Source organism: Pipistrellus kuhlii, unplaced genomic scaffold (genome assembly GCF_014108245.1).
Source record: "Pipistrellus kuhlii isolate mPipKuh1 unplaced genomic scaffold, mPipKuh1.p scaffold_m20_p_3, whole genome shotgun sequence".
Taxonomy (NCBI): Eukaryota; Metazoa; Chordata; class Mammalia; order Chiroptera; family Vespertilionidae; genus Pipistrellus; species Pipistrellus kuhlii.
The window spans coordinates 97706226-97718742 of record NW_023425529.1 but is presented as its reverse complement, the minus strand read 5'-3'; the positions used below and the strand labels follow the sequence as shown (position 1 = coordinate 97718742).

The 12517-nt window shown below is 35.7% G+C and overlaps 1 protein-coding gene across 11 annotated transcripts in view; it reads left to right on the top strand.

The window, feature by feature from the left end:
- Window positions 1-12517, top strand: part of POSTN (periostin) — a 50311-nt gene that overhangs the window by 24780 nt on the left and 13014 nt on the right. For 7 of the 11 annotated variants that reach the window (XM_036454973.2, XM_036454975.2, XM_036454970.2 and 4 more), the window contains exons 11-17: window positions 3465-3601; window positions 4172-4302; window positions 4675-4805; window positions 4901-5003; window positions 5107-5174; window positions 5869-5914; window positions 11406-11486. In XM_036454973.2, coding sequence (XP_036310866.1) covers window positions 3465-3601; window positions 4172-4302; window positions 4675-4805; window positions 4901-5003; window positions 5107-5174; window positions 5869-5914; window positions 11406-11486 — 697 coding nt within the window. The remainder of the gene's footprint in view (window positions 1-3464; window positions 3602-4171; window positions 4303-4674; window positions 4806-4900; window positions 5004-5106; window positions 5175-5868; window positions 5915-11405; window positions 11487-12517) is intronic. The other 4 variants (XM_036454977.2, XM_036454976.2, XM_036454971.2 and 1 more) reach the window with 1 other exon arrangement.

Below are 12517 nucleotides of genomic sequence, written 5' to 3'. Positions count from 1 at the left end.
TGGCCTGGGGCCTGAGGGCTGGGGAAAGCTCCTGCATTTGTCCCCTGGTGGTCAGTGAATTTCAAAGTGGCTGGTCATTACACTAATCTTTCTTCTATTCATTTAATTTGCATATTAGGCTTTTATTATATAGGATAAGACTGGCTAAAGATCCATAAATCTTGTTTATCTTTTCAAAGAATAAATTCTTAGTTTCAATGAACTTTTATATGATTTTTTTCATCTCAATGTAATTTATTTCTGCTCTGATCTTTATTGTTTCATTCATTCTTTTTCCTCTGGGCTTTTCTTATTTTTCTCTTTCTAGTTCTTTAAGGTATAGTGTTAAATATTTTATTATTAATTTTTCTTGTCTTTTGAGTTAGGCCTGAAGTAATATGAACCTCCTTCTTAGGACTGCTCTTACTGGGTCACAGAGATTTTAGGTTGTTTTAGGTTCATTTACATTTGTTTTCAGAACATTTTTTATTTCTTCCTTGATCTTATTGGTAACCCTGTCATCCTATATAATAAAAAGCTAATATGCTAAGTGTCCAGTTGTCCAGTTGGGCATTCAACCAATTAAAGCATAATTTTCTAATGATATGCTAAGGCCACTCAACTGTTCACTATGATGTGCACTGACCACCAGTGAGCAGATGCTGTGACCATTAAGTTAGCTTTCTGCTGGGGTCCAGCCAATCAGGACTGAGCAAGATGTGCCAGACATGCTCTGGAGTCATTCTGTGGTCCCTCCTGTGGCTTGTTTGGGTCCTTCTTTCTTTTGACTCTATGTGTCTCCTGGACTTAGGTGACTTTTTCCTTCAGCAGGTTGGGGAAGTATTCTGCCATTATTTCTTCAAATATGTTCTCTATCCCTTGCTCACTTTCACCTTCTTTTGGCACTCTGATTATGCAAATATTTTTATGTTTAACTTTGTCCCATGGCTCCCTTAAACTGCCCTTTTGTTTTTAAATTGTTTTTTTTATTTCTCTGATTGAGTAAATTTTTTTCTACAGTTTTCTAATTCACTGATCTTGTCCTCTGCTTCCCCTAATCTGTTGTGTATTCCTTTCATGGTGTTATTAGTGCTATGTCATTCTTTATTTCAGACTGATCTTTTTTCATAGTTACTATATTTTTTCTTATGCTGTATAGCATCTTTGGCATTATTATTCTGAACTCTATATCTGATAAATTTCTTATCTCCATTTTATTTAGTTCTTCTGTGAATTTTCTTCTTCTTTCATCTGAGGGTTGTTTTCTTACCTTCCCATTTTGGCTGCCTATCTGGGTTTGTGTTTTTATATTAGGTAGATCTGCTGTGACTCCCAATCTCTAAAGCAGGATAATGTCACACTCTGCTTCTGACTGGCACTAAGTACCCTGTTTGGGGCTATCAGCAATCCACAGCTTGTGGCTCCTTCTGCTGGGGTCAGGTGCCTTAAAAAAGGACCAAGATGTGCATTAGGGTCTACTTTTACTAGATTAGGGCCTGGGATTACATCAGTACAGAATCAAAGCTTCCAGAGATCCACCTCTGCCTGCAGCTTGATTTTATTTATGCTTGATTAGCTTTATTCTGACCACAAGGTAGAAAGAGATGGCTTCCATTATGGTGTGCAATTGCCTTCCCCCACAGCCAAAACTGCCTGGATAACAAAAGTCAATCAGAGAAAGATGTCCTACACACAGTGAGAGAATGACTCAGCACAGGAGACCAGGAGATTGCCCTCCAAGCTCCAACTCCCACCCCCCAACCCTGGACTCTCCTCACACAGCTCCAGTCTACTCTGTCCTCCCTCTGCTGGAGCCAATGGTGAATGGCTGTACACGAAATTTTGTGACTTGGTCCTTTAAGCGGGTGCTTGAATTTCCAGCCATTTCTCACTGGCAGATAGCAACCTACTATGTGGGCACCTTTTCAGTTCTGGTGCTCTGGGCTGAGAAGGCCAGCTTGGAGTTCAGACCCCAGAATTCTCACTGGGAACCCCCCTAACAGTTGTGATAACTCTTTGAAACTTTAGCTGCTGACTGCCTTTCTTGTCTCCACACTTCCTACCAGTCTCTATATAGCCTCCACTTTCGATCTTTGTTTATCAGGGTTCTCTTCAGCTAGTCTGTAGTTGATTTTTCAAGGTGATTTTTCTGTATTTTAGTTGTATTTCCAGTTTGATCTTTGGAGAGTGTCAATGTAGCTTCCATTACTCTGCCACCATTTTTAACCTCCCCACAGGGTAGTGTTTAATCTTTTTTTATGGCTAATTAGTATTCTATTGTATGTAGGCACCAAATTTTCCTTACCCAATCATCTACGGAAGGAAACTTTGGTTGTTTCCATGTCTTGGCCACTTTGAATAATGCTGCAATGAACAAAGTGGTGGATATATCTTTGTGAATAAATGTTTTCAAAAACTTTTGTTAGATACACAGAAGAGGAGTTTCTGGATCTAACTCTATTCTTAATCCTTTGAGTTTTGTGTAATTGCCACTCTGAGTGGTCTGAGGTGGTATTTCATTTTGGTTTTGACTTGCATTTACTGATGATTAATGATATTAAACATTTTTTTATCTGTCCATTGGCCATTTGTTTATCAGTTTATTGGGTCTATTATAATTTACAAGACAATTTTATATATAATCAAATATGTAGGATGATCTTTTACTGTGAGATCACAACTCAGCAATTGAATCTTTTTGACTGACTTTTAAGATAAACTTTCATAAACACAGAAATATTTTTGAATTCTATAAAAATGGTTCTAATTTTATTTGAGGAAAACATTTTAGAAAATATTGCTTATCAAAATCACAATGTAACTAGTGATGCTTTTGGTTCCTGTCCAGGAAACACATACAGCTATAGCTAAAATATTTCACAGAAAATAAGGCATTTCCTAGAATTGAATTTGACATAGTATCTGTTCATTATACTTCCACAATTCCAAGACAAACATTATAATGGAAGCAGAAAATTGGCTGTTCTCAAAATTAAACATACACCTTTATTTGTTTAAAAGTACTATACCTATAAATTGATGGGATATTACAGTTAAGAAAATATAGAAACTATTTCTGAAGATCATAAGAATCACTGATGTCAGGAAACTAATAGTTAAAAAAGGTCCTAAATAGTTAAAAGGTTAAAGTTTCCTAAGAAGGTTGAAAAAATAGTTGGAACATGAAGAGGAATGGTAGAAAATGTTAACAATGGGATTCTATGGAACTTTTGTTACTTACTCATAAAACTACATGCCTGACACCTTCAGTAGCTTGAATAGTAGCAAAAAACCTTGTTGAATAAGAAAGGCGATGTCAGATTTTGCAAGGAATTAAAAACAGAAGAGAGATGCTGTTTTCACTAGCCATATAGGTCAGGGTACCACTTAGGAGAGTCAATCTAAAAATTTAATTATGCAATTATTTCCACATAGGAAAGTTCAAATAAGGAAATGGAAAACTGTATCTTTTCTTCCTTTGTTAGGCTGTCTGCATTGAAAATTCCTGCATGGTGAGAGGAAGCAAGCAAGGAAGAAATGGTGCTATTCACGTATTCCGAGAAATCATCAAACCAGCAGAGAAATCCCTCCATGAAAAGTTAAAACAAGATAAACGCTTTAGGTAAACTTAATTAGTTTCATCTCCACCACAAAAGAATGAGAGGTATTGGCATATTTTTGTTTCACAGTTAGAAGTCTAAACGGCATTTAATATTCAGTATTGTTGATCATAACATTTAGAATAGTAAGTCTATGAAACTGTTTTCAAAATTAAAATATATTCTCAACATTATTTGCTTCCTGGTGAAACAATATAATTTGGTGAGTGGGGGAAAAAATGCAGTCTTATAAACTGAACTATTCTTTGCAAGTTTCTTATAATTAAATTGTTAAATGACAATATTTAATAGCAAAGCCTACTTTGTAGAATATTAAATTAAAAATGTTTATTTGTGTGTGACCTTCTCAAGTTTTGTAGGAGAAAAACAGTATTTAGGAAATTTAAAAATCACATGTACATTTATATAATTGATAAGACTTTCTTACCAGGTAAATTGAAACCTATGAAAATGTATAATAAACAATTTTCTCATGCTTTCTGAAATACATGGGTTATATTCTATTCCATGCATTGTAGGTGAGCATACTATATCTAAATCTAACAAAATAAACATGTTTTTTTTCTGTTTAGCATCTTCCTTAGCTTTCTAGAAGCTGCAGACTTGAAAGAGCTCCTAACACAGCCTGGGGATTGGACTTTATTTGTTCCAACCAATGATGCCTTTAAAGGAATGACTAATGAAGAAAAGGAAATTCTGATTCGTAAGTAAAAGTGAATATGGAATATTTGCTCTTTGTTATCAGGACCCAATTTCTTCCTCAAGGGTTTCTGCCCAGACATCAACCTCAAATATATTTCCTCTTTAAAAATTCCTATAGAGTTTTAGTTATTTTTATTTTCATTTGAGATATGTGAAGGGTCACTCATTAATATTCTTAGTTAGCTGCTTACTGTCATGTATTTGGACTATGTGTTCATTTATGTTATTTATCAATAGCAACTTGAGAGAACAATGACATAAGAAAATACAGTGTGGAAATGTGAAGACAAATTTTTTTCTCTTTAGTATTCCTAACATCAAAATGCCAAACAAGATGGCATGTTATTAAATAAATATATACCTTTCCTTCTAGGCAACAAAAATGCTCTTCAAAACATTATCCTTTATCACCTGACACCAGGAGTTTTCATTGGAAAGGGGTTTGAACCTGGTGTTACTAACATTTTAAAGACTACACAAGGAAGCAAAATCTATCTGAAAGGAGTAAGTTCTCTGGAATGCACTTCTGATAGTGTTCATAAATTATAACATTCAATTTTTATTAAATTTCTCATTGATATTATCTTTTGTTTTGATAGGTAAATGACACACTTCTGGTAAATGAATTGAAATCAAAAGAATCTGACATCATGACAACAAATGGTGTCATTCATGTTGTAGATAAACTTCTCTATCCAGCAGGTTGGTAATTATTGAATACATTAATATGCTAAATCTTTTTTTAATAAAAACCTAGATTTTTATTTCATACATTCTTTCCAACATTTAATATTCCTCTTCATAGATACGCCTATTGGAAGTGATCAGCTGCTGGAAATACTTAATAAACTGATCAAATATATCCAAATTAAGGTACAGAATATTATTGGATTTATTTATAATGTATTGAACATAAGAAACTATAAATGTAGACAATGAGTAGAAGGACACTAGGCTTGGATTGCTCTGTTGGTTATGCATCACTAGCATAAAGAAATGACATAAATTCTTTATGGCTTTATTCAACAACAATCCATTAAAATTTACTTGAGGCCAAGCAGTATATTAAGTGTTATGTGAAATAATAAGTTGAATCAGGTATGACTTTATGCAAAAAGTTTATCATCCAGTAGGGAAAATAAGACATGGGGGGGAAAACTGTAATTTTTTTTTATCCTCAAATGTCTTTGCTACTTAATATAAGAAAAAGTATTTACTTATAAAAAATTGTCATTAATCATAATAGCTAAAGGCAAAGAATATTTTGCTTCTTTATTACTATAGAGTCAATGTGTCAGAAAACATATGATTTCAGATTAATTATTCCATAATTTTTAAGTTTGAGTTACAAATCCATAAATTTTAAGCTATCAGCCTCATAGCAGAAAACTGGAATTTGATTCATATGAAGACTTCATTTCTGTTAAGTGTTTTGATAGCTTCATTTTATTTACCTTAGTAAGAAATAGAGTAGTTCCATATTTTTTTAATACAACTAGCCTTAGTTTTATGTTACTAAGTATACATGTCATGTTATTACACTTCATGTATAAACATTTATTTTCAGTATGTTCGTGGTAGTACCTTCAAAGAAATCCCCATGACTGTCTATAGTAAGTATATAATGGGTATTAATCACATGAAAATGGCAAAAGTTAAAAAAAAATTATATATATATGTAAAAAGAGGTAATATGCAAATTAGCCAGGATGCCATAACAGTCACAACCCATGCTGTGCATGCACGTATGTGGGTGGGAGGGGGCTGCTGTGTGGTGAGCCAAGCCATGGATGGTGCAGGCCCACAGAAAGCAGGGCTTGCCAGTCCAGTGGCAGCAAGCAGGCCTGCAGAGAGCAGGGCCTACCTGCCAGGTGTGGTGGTGGCAAGAACAGGGCCTGACAGCCAGGGCACGCTGGCAGTCCTGCCTCTGCATGTGAGCTGCAGAGGAAATACCTTTTCTGAGTGCTTATTGGCTAAGTTCCCAGTATGCCACTCACAGTGTTCCTTGTAACTAACTTGCATAATAAGAATCCAAGAAGGTGATCTAGGGTTTTTTTCTACCTCACTCTTAGAGGAAAAAACAAAGGTCCGCTGCTGGAGGGGCTAAGAAACGTCCTAACCAGTTTGGATCAGTGGATAGAGTCTCAACCTGTCTACTACAGGGTCCAGGTTAAATTCTGATCAAGGGCATATACCTAGGTTGCAGGCTCCTCCCTGGCTGGGGCCTAGATCAGGGCTCATGCAGGAGGCAACCAATTGAAGTGTCCCTCTCACATTGATGTTTCTCTCTGTCTTTCCCTCTCTCTTCCACATGGTCTAAAAATCAATGGGAAAATATCCTGAAGAGAGGGAAAGAAGAAAGAAAAGAAAGAAAGAAAGAAAAGAAAGAAAGAAAGAAAGAAAGAAAGAAAGAAAGAAGAAGAAGGAAGGAAGAAGGAAGGAGGAAGGAAGAAGGAAGGAAGGAAGGAAGGAAGGAAGGAAGGAAGGAAGGAAGGAAGGAAGAGGGAAGAAAGAGAAGAAAGAAAGAGAGAGGAAGGGAGGGAGGAAGAAATGAAAGATATATCTTTAAAATGCCTAAAGAAAGATGTCATTTTTTCATGATGAAAGGACTGGAGTCCATGTTGATGAAAACATCTTAGTGACTGCAGCAGCAAGGTGATGGGGGGGTGGCACCTTCCCCAATCAGCCCAATCACCTAAGCCATAGGGAGGACATCCCCTGAGGGCTCCCAAATTAGAGACGGTGCAGGTTGGGATGAGAGAGACCCCCCTGCACAAATTTCATGCACCAGGCCTCTAGTATTTTTTATATTTACAGAGACTACTGGTAATCTGGTATTTAGAATTTTAAACAATGGCAAATTGAATCCCACTTTAAATAAGGTTTGAGTTTAGAATGAGACCTTTTAGCCTTAGCCATACCCTCCAGCTCTAAGAAACCACTTCCCCACTCAATCAAAAATATATAAGAACTAGAGGCCAGTGCACAGAGGGGGGAGGGTGTCCCTCAGCCTAGACTGAACCCTCTCCAATCTGGGACCCCTCAAGGGATGTCCGACTGCCTGTTTAGGCCCAATCATCTTCTCTGCAGGCCTGCTTGCTGCCACATTGGACCTAAAGGGGCAGTTGGACATCCCTCTCAAAATCCAGGACTGCTGATTCCCAACTGCTTCACCTGCCTGCCTTCTTGATTGCCCCTAACTGCTTCTGCCTACCAGCCTGATCACCCCCTAACCACTCCCATGCCAGCCTAATTGATGCCTAACTACTCCCCTGCAGACACAATTGCCCCTAACTTCCCTCTTCTGCTGGCCTGGTCACCCCTAACTGCCCTTCCCTGCAGGGCTGGGTCCCTACCAACTGCCCTCCCCTGCTGGCCATCTTTTGTCCACATAGGGGTAGCCATCTTTGTGTGTTACAGTGATAGTCAATTTGCATATTACTCTTTTATTACTGTGTTTCCCAAAAAATAAGACATCCTCCGAAAATAAGACCTAGCCCATGGAAAGATAAGACATCCCCTGAAAATAAGATCTAGAGCAACTTTGGGAGAAAAAATTAATATAAGACACTGTCTTATTTTTGGGGAAACAGTAGATAGGATAGAGGCCTGGTATACAGGCGGGGGCCAGCTGGTTTGCCCTGAAGGATGTCCTGGATCAGGGTGGGATTCTCTTGGAGCGTGGGGCAGCCTGGGTGAGGGGCTTGTAGGGGTTTGCAGGCCGGCCATGCCCCCTGGCAACCCAAGGGGAGACCCTGGTATCTGGGATTTATTTATCTTCTATAATTGAAACTTTGTAGCTTTGAGCGGAGACCAGGCAGGCCAGGGCTGCAGGAAGCTTGGCTTCCTGCATCGCCTGGGAAAACTCAAGCCTCCTGCTATCTCCAGCTTCGTGGCTGCTGCCATTTTTGTTGAGCTTTATTTATCTTCTATAATTGAACCTTATAGCCTAGAGTGGCGGCCAGGGCTAGCCAGAGTGGGTGGGAAGCGTGGCTTTCTCCATTGCCAGGAAACCCAAGGATCTTGCTTGTTCCATGACCACAGCCATCTTGATTGGGTTAATTTGCATACTACTCCTGATTGGCTGGTGGGCATGGCTTGTGGGCATGTTTCTCTTTTATTAATGTAGAAAATAGTAAAATATAATAGCTAGTATGGTGAAGAATTAGAAAAAAAGACATACAAACCTTAAAGGGAAGATATAGGTAAAAAGCACTCCAGAGCTATCTGAAAATGCAAATGTGTGGACACAGAAATGCAAATGTGTGGTCAAAAACTCTCTCTATCCAAACTGTATAAAGAAATAAAAGTTTTGCCAGGTGATAAACATAAAGTTTCTAGATAGCAAGGTTTTTTTATCCCTGATTCTATCGGATCATCAAAATTAAACCCCTACTATTTAGCATTGGTAAAGGATAAGTCATTCTCATAAACATAACTTGTGGTATGTCTTTTTCAATGTGACTTTTCTTCCTTTGTATTTTTTCTTATAACTCTCAAAGCAGAAATTCTTTTAATTTTATTTTGCCTCTACAATAAACACTCAATATGCAGTATAAAAGTAGCTAAAGAATTATTTTAATTCCTACATTTATTCTGACTAGAAAATTATTCTATTTTTTACCATCAGCATCTGTTATTTAATTAAGAAAATTTTCTTTAAGATTTACACTTGGTATGAAAAAGTAAAAACAATATAAGGAGCAAAACAAAATGTCTGCTGCTTTTACTGACTTCAATTATGTAATAACTAGAGGCCCAATGCACAAAATTAGTGCAAGAGTAGGCCTTCCTTCCCCTGGCTGCCAGCAAGCTTTCCTCCGGCACCCAGGACTCAGGCTTCCCTTACAGTAAGGTGTCGAACTCAATCAGAGAAGGGGCCAAAATCTAAAATCCAGCCTAAATCGCGGGCCGAATGGTTTACTGAACAGTCATAAACTGTCATTGTGATGGAAACGCAGTGGAGTGCAGTGATGACAGCGCGGTGCGGGCCACATTGCAAGGCCTGGCGGGAAGGATTTGGCCCGCGGGCCTTGTGTTTGACACATGTGCCTTATAGCCCCAGCATTATCCAGAATGTAGTCTGGAAGGATGTCTGGTCTAATTAGCATATTATGTTTTTATTATTATAGATAATATATGTAAATCCAATATCAAGCCAGCTCAGCATTATTTTAAAGATTCAGTGGTAATACTTTTGTTTAAACCTGGTAGACATTTCATTATGAAAGTATACAATGTCTTGAAGATATATTTCATAAAAAAAATAAAGAATCCTTATGGGCTCTATTCATCAGAAATAATATGTCATCTTTCTCTACTAAAGGTGTATATGTGCATTACTTTCTTTTAAATTTTCCTATTTAATCCATAATAAATTCACCATTTTCCATATGTCAATGTAATATTTTGCTCACAATGAGCCATCTATAATTCCTTTATTTTCTTTTACTAAAATTAGATCCTCAGTCCAGAGAATGTTACACTTTATGAAATTATGCAAGTCTAGTAAATCTCACCTTCATATTCAAGTCTAGTAAATCTGAGTTTTGAGATTTACATTCTGATGTTAAATGTTTTTAACTCCTCCCTAAAAACAGATGAGTAGGCTGTTATTTAGAAGCATATGTCAAATAGAGGTAGAGATTAATTAAACCAAAATTAGTTTTTATGTTTTTTTATTGACTGGTATATATTATTTAATATGCTTGCTACATATTATTATGTTCCCCAAAGTACCATACATTCTAATTTTTTTGGGGGGACTGCTGTTTAGCAATTTTGTCAAATAGATAACTTTGAGTAATAAAATCAATATTAAATCCTTGGCTGGTGTCCTGTCAGAACTATTTGCCTTCTAGAAAGTGTGACTGAAACAAAAATAACATTCCACTAAACATCCTAAACTTCAAGGTCCTTGAAGTAACAATTTGATATCAAATTAACTCATTTTGAAAGTAGCAGTGGATATGACCTCTGTATTTGACCTTCATGGAAAGGTTTCTCTATGGTAGGACCACCTGTGAAACCAATAATTGGACACAGATGTATTATGCCTTAGAACTTTATAATTTGAGATCTCAAGACATAAAATCTTGATATGACTGAAATGTGATCACAATTAAGGCCTAGAAGCCATCTTAGTTCAAAAGTGGATACAACTAAACATCTCATAAAGTTGAGGTGAGAGTGTTGCAGAAACCCAAACTATGCCAACACCTCACCTTTAAAATGTCAATATAACTGATATGAATGCATAGGTAGTTTTAGTGAAGCATGTTATCTAATGGAGCTATCTTTTAAGGACTCTAATTAGAAGTTACAAAAAGCCAGTAACTCTGCTTATACGGTTCCAGAGGCTCATTTTTAGTTAATCTGTACAAACAAAAGCCAACCAAAAAGTTGGCTACTATCTTAAGTAAATTTTACACATTATTATCTTAGTTGGGTGGATGACATACATTCAAAATACATAACTTTAAATTAAAAAAAAAAGATGACAAGGATAAAATTTGATATTGTAACCTGAAACTTAAATAATGATGATATAATGTTTGTTGCAAAGAACTCATCTGGATGATTTGCATAGAACTCATCTGAGATTTATTTTTACTTTTAAGAATGCTGAGCTATTTTTCTATTTTCCTCTCTAATATTATAAAATGCATGAAAAATATTTTGCCTTTTATTTTTTTTTTAATTGAGAAAGAATTCAACAATGCAATTTGAGATGTTATGAATTGCATGAAATTAATCCTATTTATTGTCTTCTGTTGCTATGCAGCCATTTTCAAGAAGTATAAAAGAAGGTAAAGAGGTTTGGTGGTGCAGTTCAAAATTATAGATTTCTAGATAGAATTCTGCACTTATTGAGTCTATATTTCACTGGAACAAATCCAAGTCCCTGAACTTCAGAATACAACATCTGGCCATAAGAAGTTACTACTAGATAATGTGCAATGAATATTTCCTGCATCTTCTATATGAACATATTACTGTATCTAATACCTCAGTACCTAGCAAAAAACAAAAAGAAACAAAAAATGTTTTATTCAGGTTTTTGAAATATAAGCATCATTTATGTTCCACTTTCTATACTTTCAGCTACTAAAATTATAACCAAAGTTGTAGAACCAAAAATTAAAGTGATTGAAGGCAGTCTTCAGCCTATTATCAAAACTGAAGGTAAAAAATCAATGTTATCCATGTTTCCTTTTACTGTGAAAAAAGCCCATATAATAGACTGATTTATATGAATGTATCTACATTCTTTTTTAAACTAACATGCTAAATATTTCTATACAAATGGCATGCTTATGTTATTGAAAAATAGGGAATGCAAATTATTTCACAGAGTGGATTGTGCAGTTCTAATACTTTCAGTACATTTGCTTGTTCTGGACTGAGAAAACACAGTAGTTTCACATGAACCTAATGGGCTATTGCATTAGCACTAGTACCAAGATAGTCACTAAACAAAAAAATGCCGAGCATTTTTGCTGTAGTTCAATTCCTTCAGAGAAGATACTTATTTTGTTTATTTATTTTTTTAGCTTCATTTCCAATCTCTCCACGTGGATTTCTTTTATACTATTAAAAAAAAAAATTCCAAAAAGTGCAGGCATTTTCCAATTTTCCATCCAACAACTTAAGAGAGTACAGAAGCTATATGTTGATGAAAACTTAAAATTATAATAAATGTAATATATTTTGAAACAGAAGAAGGAATAAATAGCTGGTGCAGTGAGTTAAATCTTAGAAACCTTAGTTCTAACCCTGAACTCATGTATGAGTTAAACATTTTCCCTGACTTTTCAGACTAGAACATTAAGCAATCACTTTTCTCTTTCTCCTTACTGTCTATATTAGCCAGCTTCAATATCTTTGTACCACCGTTATCTTATGTGTTTTAATTGTTACTAAGAGTCAGACTTCAATAAAATTTTATTTGCGTGACTAAATATCTTAATGTGGTGACTTGACAAATGTTTATCTTGGCAGCCATTTATGATTGTCCTGCTCTAAAATCATACAGAAGCAGATTTATTGATGATTATTGAATTCTCACTAAATAAATTAGATTCCAAGATATTTCTTATTTTAAAAAAGGATACTTAATCAAATTTCAGAATAAAGAATAAATCAATAGAAATTTAATTCAGTACATATTTATTGAGCATTTATTGTGTTAGCTACTCTCCTAAATGCTGGAAGTA